Source organism: Aedes aegypti, chromosome 3 (genome assembly GCF_002204515.2).
Source record: "Aedes aegypti strain LVP_AGWG chromosome 3, AaegL5.0 Primary Assembly, whole genome shotgun sequence".
NCBI classification, from domain to species: domain Eukaryota; kingdom Metazoa; phylum Arthropoda; class Insecta; order Diptera; family Culicidae; genus Aedes; species Aedes aegypti.
In genome coordinates this window covers 85,409,648-85,427,641 of record NC_035109.1, presented here as the reverse complement: position 1 = coordinate 85,427,641, position 17,994 = coordinate 85,409,648, and the positions used below count along the sequence as shown (strand labels likewise).

At 37.2% G+C, this 17,994-nt stretch overlaps 1 protein-coding gene across 1 annotated transcript; it reads right to left on the bottom strand.

Moving 5' to 3' along the window:
• Positions 1-6,333: 6,333 nt before the first annotated feature.
• On the bottom strand, positions 6,334-15,160 carry LOC5579192 (beta-1,3-glucan-binding protein). Its single transcript, XM_001664239.3, has 3 exons — positions 14,735-15,160; positions 7,513-7,667; positions 6,334-7,441 (listed from the first exon to the last, which is right to left on the bottom strand). Exons 1-3 carry the CDS (start codon positions 15,050-15,052, stop codon positions 6,658-6,660), a joined length of 1,257 nt encoding a protein of 418 aa, XP_001664289.1. The 5' UTR covers positions 15,053-15,160; the 3' UTR covers positions 6,334-6,657.
• Between the last annotated feature and the right edge of the window lie 2,834 nt (positions 15,161-17,994).

Below are 17,994 nucleotides of genomic sequence, written 5' to 3'. Positions count from 1 at the left end.
TCAGAGACGAACCAGCTCAGGGCTGAAAGTCTCTATAATAAAGCAAAAAAAAATCCAGTTGTTGCTAGGACGTGGCCAGAGCAACTCTCGATTGTTGAAGGATGGGCTTCTCAAACAGACCATGCTCAGTATGAAAACTTCAATTGATTAGTGGATAAGAAGGAGTCAAACCTTATTGAATCGTATATGACTTGGCACCTACCATGTATCGTAGACAGTGCTGTTAAATGTCAAAATTTTGGAAAAAATAAAATAATTATAGCACTCTAGCATGCGAAATTTCGCATCAACAAATATTGGCAATCGATAGTGAATCGGAAAAGGTCACCGGGAAAAACATTTTCCGATGACTTTTTCCACTAGGAGCGATGATATTAGCAATATTCAAATGCCAAAGTCACGTGAAATTCATGACATTACATAATGTCGAAAATTCAACTTTGAGGCAATGCTTCAAAATTAGTATTTAGTTTATATTCTAAATATTTTGAAATTAAAAAAAAATGTTTGTTGATAAAAACGGAATAATTCGTTGATGCAACGGAACGTGACAAAATCGGAGCGTGACATAATCGGAACGTGATAAAACCGGAACATACCTATAGTTGCAATTTTGGTGACATGATTCGTTTTTTTGTTATTGTGGTGTGTATCGTCGGTTCGTGGAATCAAGAGGTCCAAGCCTGAAGTAGTGTTTCGTCATTCGATTCTGTTGCTTCTCCTATTAGGAGCTGGAGACGACATCGCGTTCGGATTCGTTTTATACGGATACATAAAAGCATCGCTAAATTTGTCAGTAGTGATTGGGCATTAGATTCGGGTGAAATCTTGTCACAATGTATACCATGCATAAAGGATTTTTGTCTCGGGCCGTTCTAGTTTTACGTTTTGGACAATATTTTATACATTTGACGTTGGAAATTTTCTGATTACGTTTGCAAAAATGGCTCCAATTTGAAAAGAATTTTTTTCACTAAGAGATTTGAGACTGATTTCTTGTTCTAGGCCTTCAAGAATAAGTGATGGACTCTCTTAAACTTCCGTAAGAAGTGATCATAAAACGGATTATTGGGTGCATTTCAAAAATGCTAAAATCAATCATCGAGTATATTTTCGATTCCGACGAAAATTGGTGTAAGTTCATCTTAAAATGAATGAAGATTAATTGAAACTAGCTTTCAAATTATGAAGAACACAATTCTAAATGAGTTGGTAACAATCAACTAGTTTTCAATCGATCAATTTCTCAACGTGGAGGCTTGATTTTTTTTCTTCTAAATTTGTTTTTGACATATATAATGGTTTATTTTCAAGGAAAAAGTTAAGATGTTTGAGATTAATAAAATTGCTGCCGAGCACCAAGTGCTCCAAGATACCCTAATTTACTGTATATAATTCATTCAATACTAATCTACCTGGAGAAGCACTCCGCTTGAAACAATCAGGGAATTTCAGGTACCAAAGCTACCATGAATAAATAACTCATTTAGATATTTTTATACTTCATCTGATATATTTTCTACATATGTAACTCACCAAGTTACAGATATCACCAGTATTGTTACTCATTTTTAAATACTTAAAATTTATAGAATCACCAAGAAATGAAGATGCAAACACTCTCCTAGCCTCTGAACCATCCGAAGCATTTTGTGAACAATGTGTGCAGCAATCCCCAATGTGCTCGAAAAACTGCAGCAATCATCCGTTTTAACGATGCAACCTTCCGGGACTTTGAATGGTCCTCATCGTGTCCGTTGACTCCCGTCCATCTTTTTCCTCTGAACTGAGCTCCGGGTGTATCCAAGTGGTAGCGTACCTTGCTGGTGGCGTATAACATCTCCGAATTCATGTTCTATGTGTAGCTGAAACTTTTGCTGGGTTGTTAATTTCGGATAACTTCTCTTGACAAACTATGCAGTCGATCATGGAGATGCTGAATTTATACGAACTCTAATGATTTGGTAGATAACAAATCATAAGTGTACCCATTATCTTAGTTTCCTATTGATGGGTATGAAGAAAATGGAAAAGCAATGCCGATATCCAGGTAAGCATAACAATTCAAATCATACGTAACCGTTTCTATGATGAGAGAGCTGAATGAAATTCAAAACATTTATCAGTTTTGTTGGACAGGTCGACATCACGTGATCTCCATAAGGACAATACGTGCACCGAACCAAAATAGGAGGTAGATAATTTGTTTCATTAAAACAATGGAGCTCGGATCAGGGTAGGATATTGCTGCATTAGATTTGTATGAATTCCACAATTGAGGGTTTTATAATAAATAATTTTGAAGTTTTTCGTTATTTTTTCATTCCATACAAATTGTATAAGAGCCAGAAAAACAAATCAATCTTCTACGAATTATGTTATTTTTGCTGTTGGACATACAGCATTAGGAGAGACATTCCATTTTTGCAAGTATGAAAGGGGTGCATTTTTACAATCTTCTACCGATGACACGCAGGCTTCGTGCTTTGGCGGAGATTTTTGCAATCCTTGAGGTATCTCAGGTAAGTCAGATGTGTAGATATTGTTCGCACTAAGATTTTTTTCACGAGCTCGGGTGTGCGAATCTCGGTTTCCCGATTTTAACCGCGACTCAGCTAACAATTTCTCCGGTTGCTTAGCAACGAAACCCGATTTACTGATACTCGGCTATTATATACTGAGATCCCAGGAAAATTGTTTGCCGGCTTCTCGGCTGTGCGGACTTCGGTTAAAACTAGCCGAGATTCGGCATTTTAATTTAAGTGTGTATAATATTGGTCCCAAAATGCTGATTCTGATAATTAACCTGAAGTGTACTATTTGACAGATAACTTTAAATTATTCCAATAATGGATATTGGAAAATAAAAGTTTCGTATGCTATATCTATGTTAAGAATAGCAATATTAGTTATCTAAATTAATTAACTCATTACGCGTATTAAAGATGGATAAATTGTGAGTGAAATTATGAACAAAATCCACGAGCTCGGCTGGGATTCGAACCCAGCACTCTTGTATGCTAGACGAGCGCTTTACCAACTAAGCTACCTAGCTACTTGGTGAACCAATAACAACAATATAATTTGCAGGAAGACTATCAACGCGTCGTTCGCATTCCACAACGTTCGACATGACTACGACAGAGAGGCAGTACACTCCAATGAGTCCTAAATATGTGCGGTTTTAAACTGCATAGCTAGTTGAACTTTTCCTCAATTAGTTGCTTATGATTGATTTTCCTCCCCAAGTAACCATAAGCACTAATAATAAGCCCTTAATCAGCATCATAGATGCGTACATGCATTATAATAGCACCACAAATGCTAACACACCCTATAACTTCCGCTGCATAGAAACCCTATTAAAGCACCATTAATGCTTCTAAGCCTGATGCATACAGGCATTATATAAGCACTATATTGGCTTTATATTCGAATACAGGGCATGTTTAAATGCCATCCAGTGATCTGACAGATATACCACGTGCTTTGTGTTTGCATATAGTGGTAAGAGGGAGTCAAACATAAATCTTCTCACTACTACAATTGCAGGTATTATGACGGGGAAAAGTGATGGTTTAAATTGGTCACTTTTCTTTCCAATACTATTCATCTTATGTGGCCGTAGGAGCAAAGGAGCAGGACAACAACTCAACAATGCGGGTGTCGCAGGTTCGAGACGCAAAATGAGGAATTTCATCATCATAAAACGAGGACCAAAATGTGGCAATTGCAAGTCCTCAAAAGGATGACAACTACCAAAACGAATATGTCTGATACGGAGAAGTACTATCTGTATCATTTTATTACATTTTTTGCATACTATTAGAGGTTTCCGTTTTCATTCATTCATTTATTTATCTCGTATACCAGCTGCTTGGCCGCATACGCGAAAGCTCTCTGGCTGCGTATGTGAAAGCACAAAATATTCGCCCTAAAAACCTGGCGAAAACAACTGACGTTTCTCACGTGGTCTTATATCAGCATTAGTGGTGCAGAGAAGCACGGTTATATCTTGGCACTATAATGGCACGCTATTTCGCCTTTTTTGGCATTATAATAGCATTATATGCGTATATAAAACTGACATGCATCAAATGATTACCCTATATGCGCATATAATGCTGTTACCGTGCCGCATTATCGTGCTTACTGGTTACTTGGGTCGTTCAGGCTTTTCAGTCTTTTTCAAAATTCTGTATTATTTTCAAAAGCGTTAAGATCCAGGGTTCGATTGCAAAGTATTATTTTCAAATCTTTTGTTTCTTAATCTTTTTAAAATACTTTTCACATGCTGAAAACACATACTAAAAAGTGCATACCTTGTTTGTGTGGATTTAATATAAATTTTTCAGAACTAACCAAAAAACTCCTCTAGTTTATGGTCCGATGAACTTTAGAATATGGTCCAGGTGGTTCCGGAGTTATATTCCGGCTTGTCTTGGGGTACCAAAACTGGCCATATCATTCATTCAACAGATATCTCAAGAACCTGATGAGTTAGAAGGTAATAGGGAATTCATCGCTAGACATACAAGATAGGGAATAGTAGCTAGTAACAAATTTTCTTCAATCTTCTATATCTCAAGAATCTTATGAACTAGTAGGTTGGTGTCTTGGGCAAAGCTGTTCAGCAGATCAAATACTATTGGCTGTGGCAAAATAATTGAGAATTTATCCGATAGGTGGCACAAATTACACATTTTTCTTTAATCTTTTATATCTCGAGATTCTGATACGCTAGAAGGTTGATTTATTCAGCAAACTTTTTCAGCATATAAAGGGCTATCTCTTTAATCCTATGATTCTCAAGATCCTGATAAGCTAGAAGTCTAGTAGTTTGGAGTCTTCAGCAAAGTAATGAACCTGAGTGGAAATTCATCCACTAATTGGCGCAAGTGACTTTTTTTCAATCTTCTATTGTTAGTTATCTAGATAAGCTAGAAGGTTGGTGGTAATAACAAGCGGGAAATCATTCACTAGATGGAAAAGAACAGATTCTTTTGAACACCTTGTATTTCGAGATTCTGATAAGCAAGAAGGTTGGTGTCCTTGTTCAGCTGATCATGGACTATTGAGCAGATCAAGGGCAGTATACAATATAATCGAAAATTCATCCGCTAGATGGTGCTAGTAATATTTTTTAAACTATAGGGAAAGAGCACGTATTTTCGTCCTAGCACGAACCATTCATACGATTCATGTAGTTCGAAAATTAGTACTGTTCCCCTATTGGTGTTTTTGACAAAGTCGATCAGAATTTAATGAAAATTTGGGTGGATTTAGTTCATAGTGCATTATTTACATTCTGTAAGTTTTAAAGTCCTATAATCAAATGGAGTGGAAAGAACAGCGTGATAAAATCTTTTCCACGGTGTCGCGAGTGATTAAGCGGTTCGAGGAACGATTGACCACCGATCGGAAGCCCAGAAGTGAAGGAAAAAGTATTCCATACAACACCAAAAATTTATACGTCATTTTTGCGGGGAAAAACTAATGAGATAATCATCTGCTCGATAGCGCTAGCTGAAAACTTTCTCCAATTTTCTGTAAAAAAAAATATTAGCTAAAAAGTTGGCGTTTCAGACAAATCTTCTCAGACGACTAATATCTGTCTGACAGTGATAACATTTATTCAAAACTGGTTCTCTATATGTCACCAGTGACATTTTTATAGAACTTTCCTGTTTCAAGAACCAGATGAGCTAGAAGCTAGATATCTTTGACAAAATATATTCAGACGGCTACAATCTACCTGATAGTGAATCAATTTGTTTAAATTTTGTTCGTTTAGTGCCGCTATCATATTTTTCAAGAACATTCCTATTTTAAGATCCTCATGGGCTAGAACCATAGACTGACAGACATAAAGACCTGAATTTATTTCAAGCTACAGCAAAATTGCGATAAATTCTAACATTTGATAGTGTGACACATGGTCACTCGTTGCGCTCGTATCGCTTTCGTTCCAGTTTGAAGTTTGCGCACTGCCGTCATCTAGTTTCCGTAAGGCAAAAATCAAAATTTGGCGATAAAGATTGCAGTACTATGTTTTAAATTTAAATTTTAATTATTTTAACTGTTTTGTCTGTACTAGAATGTCGACGTCTTTGGCAGTATTGTTTATACGAGAAGAATGTTCCATATCGGAATCAAATTGTGTATGCTGGGTAGCCTGTTTATTTTGAACAGTACACCTTAAAGACTATTTCACAAAAATCGAAATGTCTGGGGATTCCTAATTCCTAATTGCAATACTAAAACAAAGCACTTTACCAACTAAGCCTCCGAGCCACTTGGTGACCTAATAACTGAGTTTGTTACAATTTTCGAATTCAAATCCCCACAGATTACGTGGACCTTTTTCATAACCCACATCCATCTATCTCATGTATACTACACACGCGCGCAGAGCGAGTGCGATTTAATTTGTGTTGAAACTGTTTGCTTATTATATCACATCGCTTCCACAACAACTGTATTGAGGAATGGTATAGATGGAGGAAGGCCATCAACGTGTCGTTCGCATACGGTATCCACAATATTACAAGAAAAAACAACTGACAAAACTTGATTTAGATTTGATGAAGTTTTTAAATAACCTTGTTTAGATTAGAATTACAAATATTCTAAATTTTCGATTCTCAATCAATTTGCTCACAAAGCCCACACTTTAACGTAGTCAACTTGCAGAGAAGCATCCTTCCCATCGTTCTTGTCCAGATTCCACGTAGGCAACCAATTCTCGCGCCCATTCCAGAAATCCGTTGCCGCCTGCGGTGAACTGTTCTTCCACGGTTTACCACCCGGATTATCTCCATTATCCGGAAAATATCCGTTCACCCCACCGACTGCCAGATTCAAGATAAAGTGGAACTCCTGATCAAACGGTGCCATCTTGCTACCATATCGCCAAGGGTTCTCCATGTTCAGCTTATCGAATCCAGCTCGCTTCCAGAATCCTTCTCCACCTTCAAAAGTTGCCACATTCTCCCCGTTGATGCTGACCGTAATGTTGTCCGGGGACCACAAAAACCCGTAGACGTTGAACCCCTTGCTGTATTCTTCCCCTGGTTCAGCATTCTTCGTCCGCGTGGCCGTATTGTACCCATTATGGGACGGATTCGGCCCAAAGTGCAGCGTCTGCCCAAACTGACGGGTGCCAATCTGAACCCCGTCCACCGTAAGATTCTCATTCCCACGTGACTCCATCAGATCGATCTCCCCGGAAGCGGGCCACGTTCCATAAGCGTTTCGCTTGGGAAGCAACCAAATCGCTGGCCACAACCAATCCCCAGACGGAAGCTTGGCGCGAACTTCCGCCCGACCGTACTTGAAGTTGAACGACGAAAGCGTCCGGAGGCGGGCACTCTTGACCGGGTTCAGAATGTTTGTTGGTGTACCCGCGCGCTCGCAACCCCAGAATGCCGCGTTGGTGCATCTGCAAAACAAAAAGTAAAACGATAAAGAATTATTTATTTCGGAATATTTGCTCAACACTCCAATACTCACTGTTCAACAGGGTGATTACCACGCAAGTTAATAGTCCCAGAGGACAAGAAGTGCTCGCCATACTCATCAGCCGTGAGCGTGGGACGAATGTAAAGGGTGCCATTCTCAACGAATGAATTCGACCGGTTGTTTGTGTACCACTGGAATTCCCAGTTCTGTAAAAAAAAAGAGGATAAGTATATTTATTTCCATAATTCGTTAATGTATGGGAATATACACTCCCGTGCAAAAGATTGGGTTCACCCCCTCAACAACATACAAAAGTGTTTCGTTCATAACTCTGTGATTGCACGTCCTTTTGACACTCTCTTAGCGCATTCGAAAGGCAAAAAGTTAATTTTACTTCGTAGGTATATTAGCATAAGCATAAGCATTGATGGCCGTACAAGGGGGTGACCCATTCCGCATAAAGACGTTTCGCATACGGACATTTGGCATAATGAACGTTTCTCATAATGCAGTTTCATACAAGAACAGGTAGCATTTTAAAGAAGGCATATAATTCTCATTATACCAAATGTCCATTATGGCAAACGTCCTTATGCAAATCGTCCTTATGCGAAACGTCTTTATGCGAAATGGTCCACCCCCGTCGTACAATTCGTAGTTGCTACTCCGTGATTGATCAGCATAATCGAAGTTGCACAAGGAACCAAGAGATGTAGCTTGGGAGTAGCTTTCCATCTTCAATGTACACTTTCGAGAACTCCAAACATTAAAAAGTCAAAAACGGCGCCGGCCACGTCATCGGAGAAATGAACGAAAGTTAGTGTGACATCCTTTGTTACTAGAGACTGAGATCACCTCTGCATCTCCATGGATGTCATGGGAAGGAGTTTTGTTAGCGGGCGGAATTATAGCTGTGATGCGATTCATGCAACCTCAGTTCAAAAAAATACCTATCAGTACTCTGAAGACAACGTGAACACACGGTGAGTCGACACTTTTAGCGTCGAACAATTCAAATGTTTTTAATGACATAAATCAGGTAAAGGGTAAGGTATGGGGTTTTCAATGTTCATGTACAAAAGTCTATGTCGACACTTACAGTGACGAATTGTACATATTGTGTCAAATCAATTCATTTAAGTAACATTCCCACCGTTGTCATAATAAAAAAATGTTTCAATATATGTTGTGCATTAAAAATAAAAGCATGAAACGAGCTCCCCAAATTGATCATCATCCACTCTTGATTGAGCAGCTGTAGCTGCTTTAATCAGCATGCTCATTTGATAAAATCAAAATATCACTCCGGCGACGCGAATACCTGAACTCGATTGCACTCAGAACACGTGCAAACTAAAACGAAAAAAAAAACTCCAACGACGCGATAACGCAAAAATAAACAAGACTTTTATAGTGAAGATAAAACGAAGCCAAAACTCAAACCCTCAAGAGCACAAACATCTGGTTGTCAGCGGTTCAAGCTGAACATCTGATCGATTGGTCACCACCAGCGAGTGACCATTCGATCAAGCCCTCAGCCCGACCTGTCCGGCTATCCAGACCTGCGCTTCTGAAAACTTGAGGTCCGAATTCGATGCATCTTGACCTTCTGCGTGAGCTTTTACAAAACACTGCAAAGCAGAGCGCGTGCAGAATGAACCGTTTCATTTTCGCTAGACACTTTTTTTTATTATCTTAATAACGAGATTTTTAGCCCTAGGCTAATTCATCTCGGAACCAACGGCTTAACTACTCTTCCGAAGGAAGTCGTCACTATAACTTTTTTTTGACATAAGTGAATATCTTGGGGATGGGATTCGATCCCAGGTCCTCGGCGTGAGAGGCGTGTGTTCTAACCAATACACCAGGTCCGTCCTCATAGACACTTTTTGTCACAAACTACACCAGCCGTTTCACCAGCCGAATCTAATAATTTGCAGGAATGGAATCTTCCATGGCGTGACCCAGTAAATCTTACCCGAACAGATATTTATTGGTAAGTTTGGAAATTTTGCCCGGAATTATTATCACAATTGAACTTTCGCATGCCACAACGGACTCCAAGGAGCTACACGTTACTACAGCCAAAGGATCATCGTACAGCATAGGCTACGCTATGGGCGATCAGGTGGCCAACAACAAAAAAATGACTTTTTCTGATAGATTTCTATATCGAAACTTTACACATCCCATACTTTTTTGTCCCAAGTTATCCCAGGCTAAAATTTATTTCCAAGGGTACTTTGCGATGTAAACTAAAGGATCGTGAAGAATTAAGCTGCACAAATTTAAACTTTTTTTAATTTAGGACTTTTTTTAATTATTACGAATTTTTTAACCATTTTCTATCAAACACAGCTAAAAATTAATTCAGAGAATAACTGAATATCGCTAAATCATGCATATCATAAGTTCTATGAAAGTTCTAACATTTATAATGGTTTGCACAACGTTAATCGCATAGATGGTTTATATGTTCATTAGTAACGAAACTTATTTAATCTTGAAAACTTGTTTTTTTTTTATAAGACATCAAATTTGTATCACAAAACTCATAAATACGACATGAGATGGAAAAAATATTTTTGGCCGCCCGTCTGTATGGAAACCGTCCATAGTGGGCTACCACGAACCTATAACGGCGATTTTTTTTTATTACTAGTTGTCCCGGCAAACTTCGTCTTGCCATCAAGTAGGCTGTTGAAAAACGCAACGGATCGTCCCATACAAAATGACAGTTTCGTTCTCGTTCGTTTTTTCGACTTTCCCGATGAATGAGGCTATGCATGCTATAGAACGTTTGACTTTTACTGTGCGCCCTGTTTTCAAGTGACACGTACAGAGGCTCATACTTTGGGATTTTTATACACACAAACACGTCGGGACCTTTGATAAACAAAATGAAGAAACATTAATTCAAATCCGTTGGCCCGTTCGTAAGCCATTTCGTGACATACAAACACCATTCCATTTTTATTTATATAGATAGATTAACGGCGATTATGAGAGTGTTTACTTCGACGGAATCATCATTTGAGTTTGGTGAATCCTCATACCGTTTTGATTCGAATCCCGGACAGCTTCGAATTCCGGACACTCTACTTTGTATGGGAAAGATTTCACTCGAAATGTTTCAAAATTTGCTGTGAAAAAGTTCCCAATTTGAAAGATGATTTTAATAAACATTTTGTATAGCAAGCCATGAACATTCTCAATGCTTAACTAGTTTTGACGTGTTTCTAGTGGAATAGTGCGTTTAATTATTGATTTAACTATTTTAATAGTGTTTTTCAAGAGCTGTCCGGAATTCGAATCGAAGTGTCCGGAATATGAAGCAAAAGTGTGGTTGTGTCCGGAATAAGAATCAGGAAGAGGCTGAACCAATCTATTTATTAAAGTGAATTCAAGATGTGAAATCCGAATCTTCACTCAGCATTCGAAATTTAAGTGTTTGTGAGGCCTGATTGCGTTAAGGTTCCATACAGAACGATTCAATTTATATGTGTTTCGATTAGTTGTACATTACTGAAGCCTTAAGTGTCCGTAATATGAATCAAAACGGTATAAGCTCCGCAATAGAATAAGAAAAATGTGCTGTATTTTTAATGTTGTTTTGTGCTGTAGAATGTCATTGTTAATTACTTTTTTATCAATTAACCACATTCATGTAAACTTCAAACAAAGCCGTGCTGAAGGTGTCTAAGTTCGACTTCCGGTCAGTCCAGGATCTTGCGTTAAGTTGACATTCTTTTCTTTATGCAAAGAATATCATATCATCGATATTTGAATGCAAAAATGGCTACTCTTAGGCAGTGAAGCAGGCTCTATTCCATTAGAGACGCAATGCCAATAAGAAGAAGCTTTAATGGATCGTATGACCAACAGAAGGTTACTAAAACTACAAATTGATGATGATAATTGGATTTCGGCTTTCAGTCACGAATTAAGCGTTGATTATTTTAAATCATTGCCAACGTTTCGATCCAGTTGTTGGAGATCCCAACAATTGGATCGAAACGTTGGCAATGATTTAAAATAATCAACGCTGAATTCGTGACTGAAAGCCGAAATCCAATTATCATCATCAAAGTCCAGTCAATCTTTGTTAACTACAAATTGAACTTTAACACTTCACATTTTCCAAAAAAAAAATAACATACTCTAATTATCCCTTTCCAAAATTTAATTAAAAAACTGTAGAAGGTTACTCCCAGATCCTTATCTTATGCCACTACTCAAATGCGTTCCAAAACAACTGTGTAAATGCAGAAGATATTTTGGATTGAATTTATGAATATCGTAATCCGGGGTAACATTGATCATTTTTTTGGATATTTCCTAAAAATTTCGTTTGAAAATGCGTATGTTGCAAGTTTTATATTTTTAAAACAAGTACTGACACCCAATGCTCACGTCTATATACTGTATTTTGTTTTCTGAAAGTTTGAAGCATGTTAAAAAAAATGTGTTAAGTGATTTTTTGATTTGCCTAATGGTCACTGATCACCCATGAAAACAACATTCGGAAATATTGAAAATACCATTACTTACTAAAATCATGGTCCCTGAAGCCGAATATGAAGACCGAACTCTTACAAGTTATTTACTTTTTGAGTTATTTCAAAATTAAAAACACCTTGAATTGTAAAATACGCCTTAATGTAGGCAATTTACTAAGAAATTTATGTATTCTTAATATTAATTTGTGAATTATGCTTAAATGAACATATTTACAAAAGTTTTGACAGCGGAATCGTGTTCAGCGATGGCAATTTCAGTAACAACTGCATTTCTTCTGCTCATATTGTTTACAGGAATCAAGTGAGATATGATTCTTTGAGCGTTGCATCCATAATCCAAAAGTTGAAAAATTTACGCAAAAACCTCAATGTTTAATAGATTATGAATAGGAGGAAGAGAATCACCATTCACGCATTGAAAATATTTCATGGATAAATGTTGAGTGGAACTTTTTACGGGGAGGGTCATTGCGATCAATGTTACCCGGCTGATCAATGTTACCCCGGATTACGGTATTTAGAGTGATTTGCTATTTCCAAGCCAATCACTGTGTAGTCTCAATTATTTTGATCATTCACAGATTAGCAATTGAGAATTTACGATCATCATTGTTTAATCCTATAATTTAAATAAGTTCATTTCACAACTGACAATTGATTCCTATGCCCTATTTAATGCCCTATTTTAAGTAAAATTTAAAAAAATGTTATTTACCAAAATCGGGCAGGCACTGCATGCAAATAAAAATGTTATTTTGAGTCGGTGTAACAATATCACCTCCATCATTTTCAACACATTTTTCCATGCAGTTTTGAAATTGAAGGTTGACGTCAGTTTGAATGGATCTAGGAAAATCCAAAAAAAAATTACTAAGCCACAATGCTTTGAAACCCCTAAAATGGTTGGAATATAATGAGCCCAGAAAGCTTGTTAGAAGTTATTTCGCTAAGTAAAATAACAATAACTGAATTTAGTTCTGTGTTATTTAATTCAAACAAGGAGTTTGTGTCCTTCGAAAGATACGCACGCATATTTAGGCCTTGAGCCGGCTATGGGAAAGCCAAAGCTGAATCGGCTTTTTGAAAAGCCAAACCGGTTTTGGAAAAGCTAAGCCGGCTTTGACTAAACCGGTTTTGAAAAAGGTAAACCAACTTTGGAAAAAGCCAACCCGGCGTTGCAAAAGCCAAACCGGCCTCAAAAAAAGCCAAACGGGTTTGTAAAAGAACAAACCGACTTAAAAAGGCCAACCCGGTTTTGATAAAGCCCAATCGGCTTTGGAAAAACTTTTTCTTTGGATTGGCTTTGAAAAAGTCAGTGATTCTGGAATGGCCAAAAAATTGCTTTGGAAAGCCAAAGTATGGCTATGAGAAAGCCAGTATAGGGATTTGGAAAAGCTAAAATATGGATTTCGGAATATATCTACATAAAGGCCAATAGCCAAGCCCGAATATGGCTCTGGGAATGCCAGAATATGGTATTAAATAGCAAGAGTGGCTTTCTAAAGCCAAAATGGGTTTGGAGAAACGGAAAAGATTTAGAAAAGCCAAAACGCTTGGGAAAGTCAAAATAGATTTCGGAAAGCCAAATGACTTTAATTGTAATAATTGAAATGACTTTGGGAAAACTAAAACGAATTCGGAAAGCCAAAATGGCTTTTGAAAACTCCAAAATAGCTTTGAGATTGCCAAAAATGCTATGAAAAAAAACCAAGGCTTTGGAAAATTTCAATATTTGATAAAATACGGATAATTGAAAGTCAAAAATTCCCTGTCATAGGCTAAAAGCATCTTCAAACTAAATATACCAAGAAAATTATTTAGAAAATGGATGTATCAATTGAGCGAAATTTTCTGAATCTAATTGAATTCAAATTCACATTAGTACATGGCATTAATAAATTTAACATAAGTACCTACTATCGTATATTAAATGCAAACTAAATGTTGGTTCAGCTTTGCTGACAACTTTCCAATTCAAACAAAAAAAAAAAACGTTACGGATAACGTGCCTCACGCGATCGAACTTAACGTAATATTGAGTGTCCATTCTATTAAACTTTGTTACTTCTCGTTTATATCGAGAAATAGACGGATGAGTGCTTCAATGAAAACCCAATTGATCATGAGAGGGGCCCAAAAAAGTTTAAGAAAAGGTAAGATTTCAGCTAGTTGATTGCAAACACAGCTCCTTATGACAACAAGCACTTGTGCGTTCACTCCAATGTTCAACCTAAGGAACCAACTCCGCTTTTGTCCTACATGGAAACCGCGTAGACAAAGTACACCGTGCATCGAGGGATAGTTGTATTGCTTGCATTTTTTTCAGCCGATGATTGTATGTTCAACCCAAAACTCTGAAATATATTTTTGTAGTTGTCATTTTACTTTACTTAACAGTTTTCTTGCACACTTAGACACCGCTCATTATCGCATTCTTCCAAACTGTTTACATTCTATTATCACAGAACTCTCATTCATTCCACCATTCGTCGAAAATTCAATTTTAAGGGGGCCGGATCCGTCATTGATTTTGGAATTTTCATTCACAATCAAGAAAATTTACATGAAGATATATTCACTGTATTCTGATCTCCAACCGAGATACAGTGAACACATTTTTATCGAATAGTTTTTAGTTTTGCACAGAAAAATTGCTTTTGAAGTTTCGATGATGACGATGATTACGATGACGGAGCGTTGATCGTTAAATCAAAACACAATCACAACACCAATATGCCGATATAGGTACTCACCCCGCCACCGGCAAGCGTATTCTCGTGCTCCCATTTTTCAAAATCCAGGAAGTTAAAATTATCCTGGAAGATTAGGTCCCCACTGCAAAAGGTGCGACCGCGCTGGATCATGCTTCCGCTGGCCGTGGTTGGCGAAAGTACGCACTTGTTGCGATCTCGGTTCAGTGTCACCGGAGCACGACCACCACCACCACCTGCTCCGAAACCTGATCTAGTCTCGGTAGCATCGACCGCTTCCACTTCGGCACCGGTTGCGAGGGAAGTGGCGACGGAGGCAACTATCAACACCACCGGCCATAATCTACACGATACGATCATCCTGTACGATGATCGGTACAAAACTTCTAATTGCACTGTATTCTTAATGCTCGACCAAACCGGTCAAAGCTGTCCACCGAACTGAGCGTGATGCTCGGAACTGGAAGTGGCTTTATAATTCAGTCATTTGTGAACGGCGTTTGAGAGAGAGTGATGATCGTTCAATGACTTCGCGAGGGAGATGAGCTCGGTCGGTTAGAGCGAGAATAATATGACCAAAGGTACGATTGGTATGATTATGCTTCAGCTCTCTCAGTACTCGGTTGGATATTCCCGGGAATCCCACGCGATGCAATCGTGGTAATACCAGAAAAAAATGTGTAGCAAGGTAAATTATGCTACCCATGAAGGGTGTTCGAATCTCCTCCGATTTGATGAATGCAGAAGTTTGAATAAATTGAGGTGTGATGTTAATAATCCATGGTGAAATTTATGAACTAGATCGAGGGTTCGTAAATTGAATTGATCCATCAATTGAATGACTTCGTAAAACGAGGGAGTTTAGTTCGTAGAGCATTTAACCATATTAGACATTTTTGAGCCATTTTAAGCCATATGAAGCTATTTTTAGCTTTTTTGAAGTTTAAAATACGACGCAGCCAAACCTCGAATATTCAAGAGCACAAATCTGGTTTCACAATTTTCTGGTTCTTTAGATTTGTGCTCTTGAAAATACAAGATTTGGCTTCGATGCATCTTTACCTTAAGCCATTTTCAGCCATTTTTAACTATTTAAGCAATTTTAAACCAATATTAGCTGTTGGAAACCGTTTCAAGCCTATTTAGGCCATTTGAAGCCATTTTAAGCAATTTTAAGTCATTTTAAGCCAATTCAACCTATTTGAACCCATTCAAAGCCATTTTAAACCAAAGTTATTTCTGGTCATTTTAAGCAAATTTTAAACCATGTTTAAACATTTTTAGCAATTTTAAGCAATTCTATGGCGACATTTTAAGCCATTGTGAGCCATTTGATGGCATTTTAAGCCATTTTATGCTACACAGAAAAAAATATTTAATTTTCAATGTGATGTAAACTGAAGTCTACTGTAAAAATAAATCAAATTCGTGTGTTGTTACAGCATCATGTAAATTTAAATGAATATACATTCAATTTTCAACTACAAATGGTTGAATATTACTTGATCGTGTAAATTTAAAGTGAATTCGTTTGAAAAATAATTGATTGGTCGTTGAAATTTAGGTTTATTTTGATGCTCCAAATATGTGCATGAAAATAAACTTAAATTTACAACATATTTTTAGCTGTGTATTTTGATCAATTTCAAGTCATTTTGAGTCAAATTACGCAATTTCTGGTTATTTGAAGCCATTTTAAGCAAAACATTTCAAGCCATATAAGGCAAGTTTAAGCCATTTTAAGGCATTTCAAGTCATTTCAAGCCATTTTTAGTCATATTACGCAACTTAAGCCATTTTATGCCATTTGAAGCATTTTTAAGTAATTTTAGCCATTTTAAAGCATTTCCAACTATGTGAAACAATTTCAGGCCATTTTAAGCAATTTTAGGCCATTGTAAGGTTATTTTAAGCCATTTAAGACCACTTCAAGCCATTTTGAGCCTTTTGAGCTTCCGAAAGTTATTTTAAGTAATTTTAAACTATTTTTAGACATTTTAATTTCCATTCATGTCTGGCCATTTTAAGCGATTTCAAGCCATTTTAAGCCATATTATGCAATTTCAAGTTATGTGCGGCAATTTCCAGCCATTTTAAACCATTTAAGAGCAATATTAACCTATTTTAAGCAATTTCAAGCCATATTATGCCATTTTCGGCTGTTTCAAACAATTTGAGGGCCATTCTAAGACCATTTTAAGCCATTTTAGGCCATTTAAAGTCATTTTAAGGCCATTTTAAAGCATTTCCAGACATTTGAAGCCATTCTAAGCAATTTCAGGTCATTTTTAGGTAATTTTGAGCCATTTAAAGCAATTTCAAACCATTTTAAGTCAATTCCATTTTAAGCCATTTTGAGCAATTTTAAACCATTTTAAGCCATTTCCAGCCAATTCAAAGTTATTTCAAGCCATATCTTGCCATTTTAGGCCATTTAAAACTATTTTAAGGTCTTTTTAAACAATTTTGAGCCATTTCAAGCCATTTTAAGCAATTTCAAGCCATTTCATGCCTTTTCAAGCCATTTAAAACTATTTTAATTTCTTTTTAAACAATTTTGAGCCATTTTAAGCAATTTCAAGTCATTTCATGCCTTTTCAAGCCATTTCAAAGCCATTTTAGGCCATTTTAAGTCATTTCAAGCCATTTTAAGCCATTTAGAGCCATTTTAAACAATTTTATGCTATATGATGACATTTTCAGCCATATTAAGCAATTTTATGTCATTTTGAGACATTTTGAGCCATTTTTAGCCATTTCAAGCCATATCAAAGCCATTTTCAGACCATTTAAAGCCATAGGCAATTTTAAGCCATTTTCAGCCAATTTAACAATTTTAGGCAATTTACAGCTATTTCAAGCTATATTTAGCAATTTTAGGCCACATTAAGCCATTTTAAGACATTCTAAACCATCTCAAGCAAATTTAAGCCATTTTAAGGCCATTTAAAGCCAGGGTTGCGATGGATCTTCTTCGTGAACAATGATCGACGCATCTTCGCGATCCAACATTCGCCAAAATTCATTTTTCATTTTTGCGTCACGAAGAGCATCGCAAAAAGAGAACGGATGCAACGTCGAAGAAGCAAAATGAACACACCGATAAGTGGTTCGCGAAGCCTCTCCCCTCGTAGGATTCATTTATCCACGTGCTGTTCATTCTCGTGATTCATTGCAAGGTTGCTTCTTCTCGTAAAGTCAAGCAAACACTCCACGCTAAGCCAGCTCCACGCGGCGCATGTGAATGAGGCAACCAATGCAGAACTGGCTGACTGAGTGAAAATTCTGAGTAGGTCGCACTA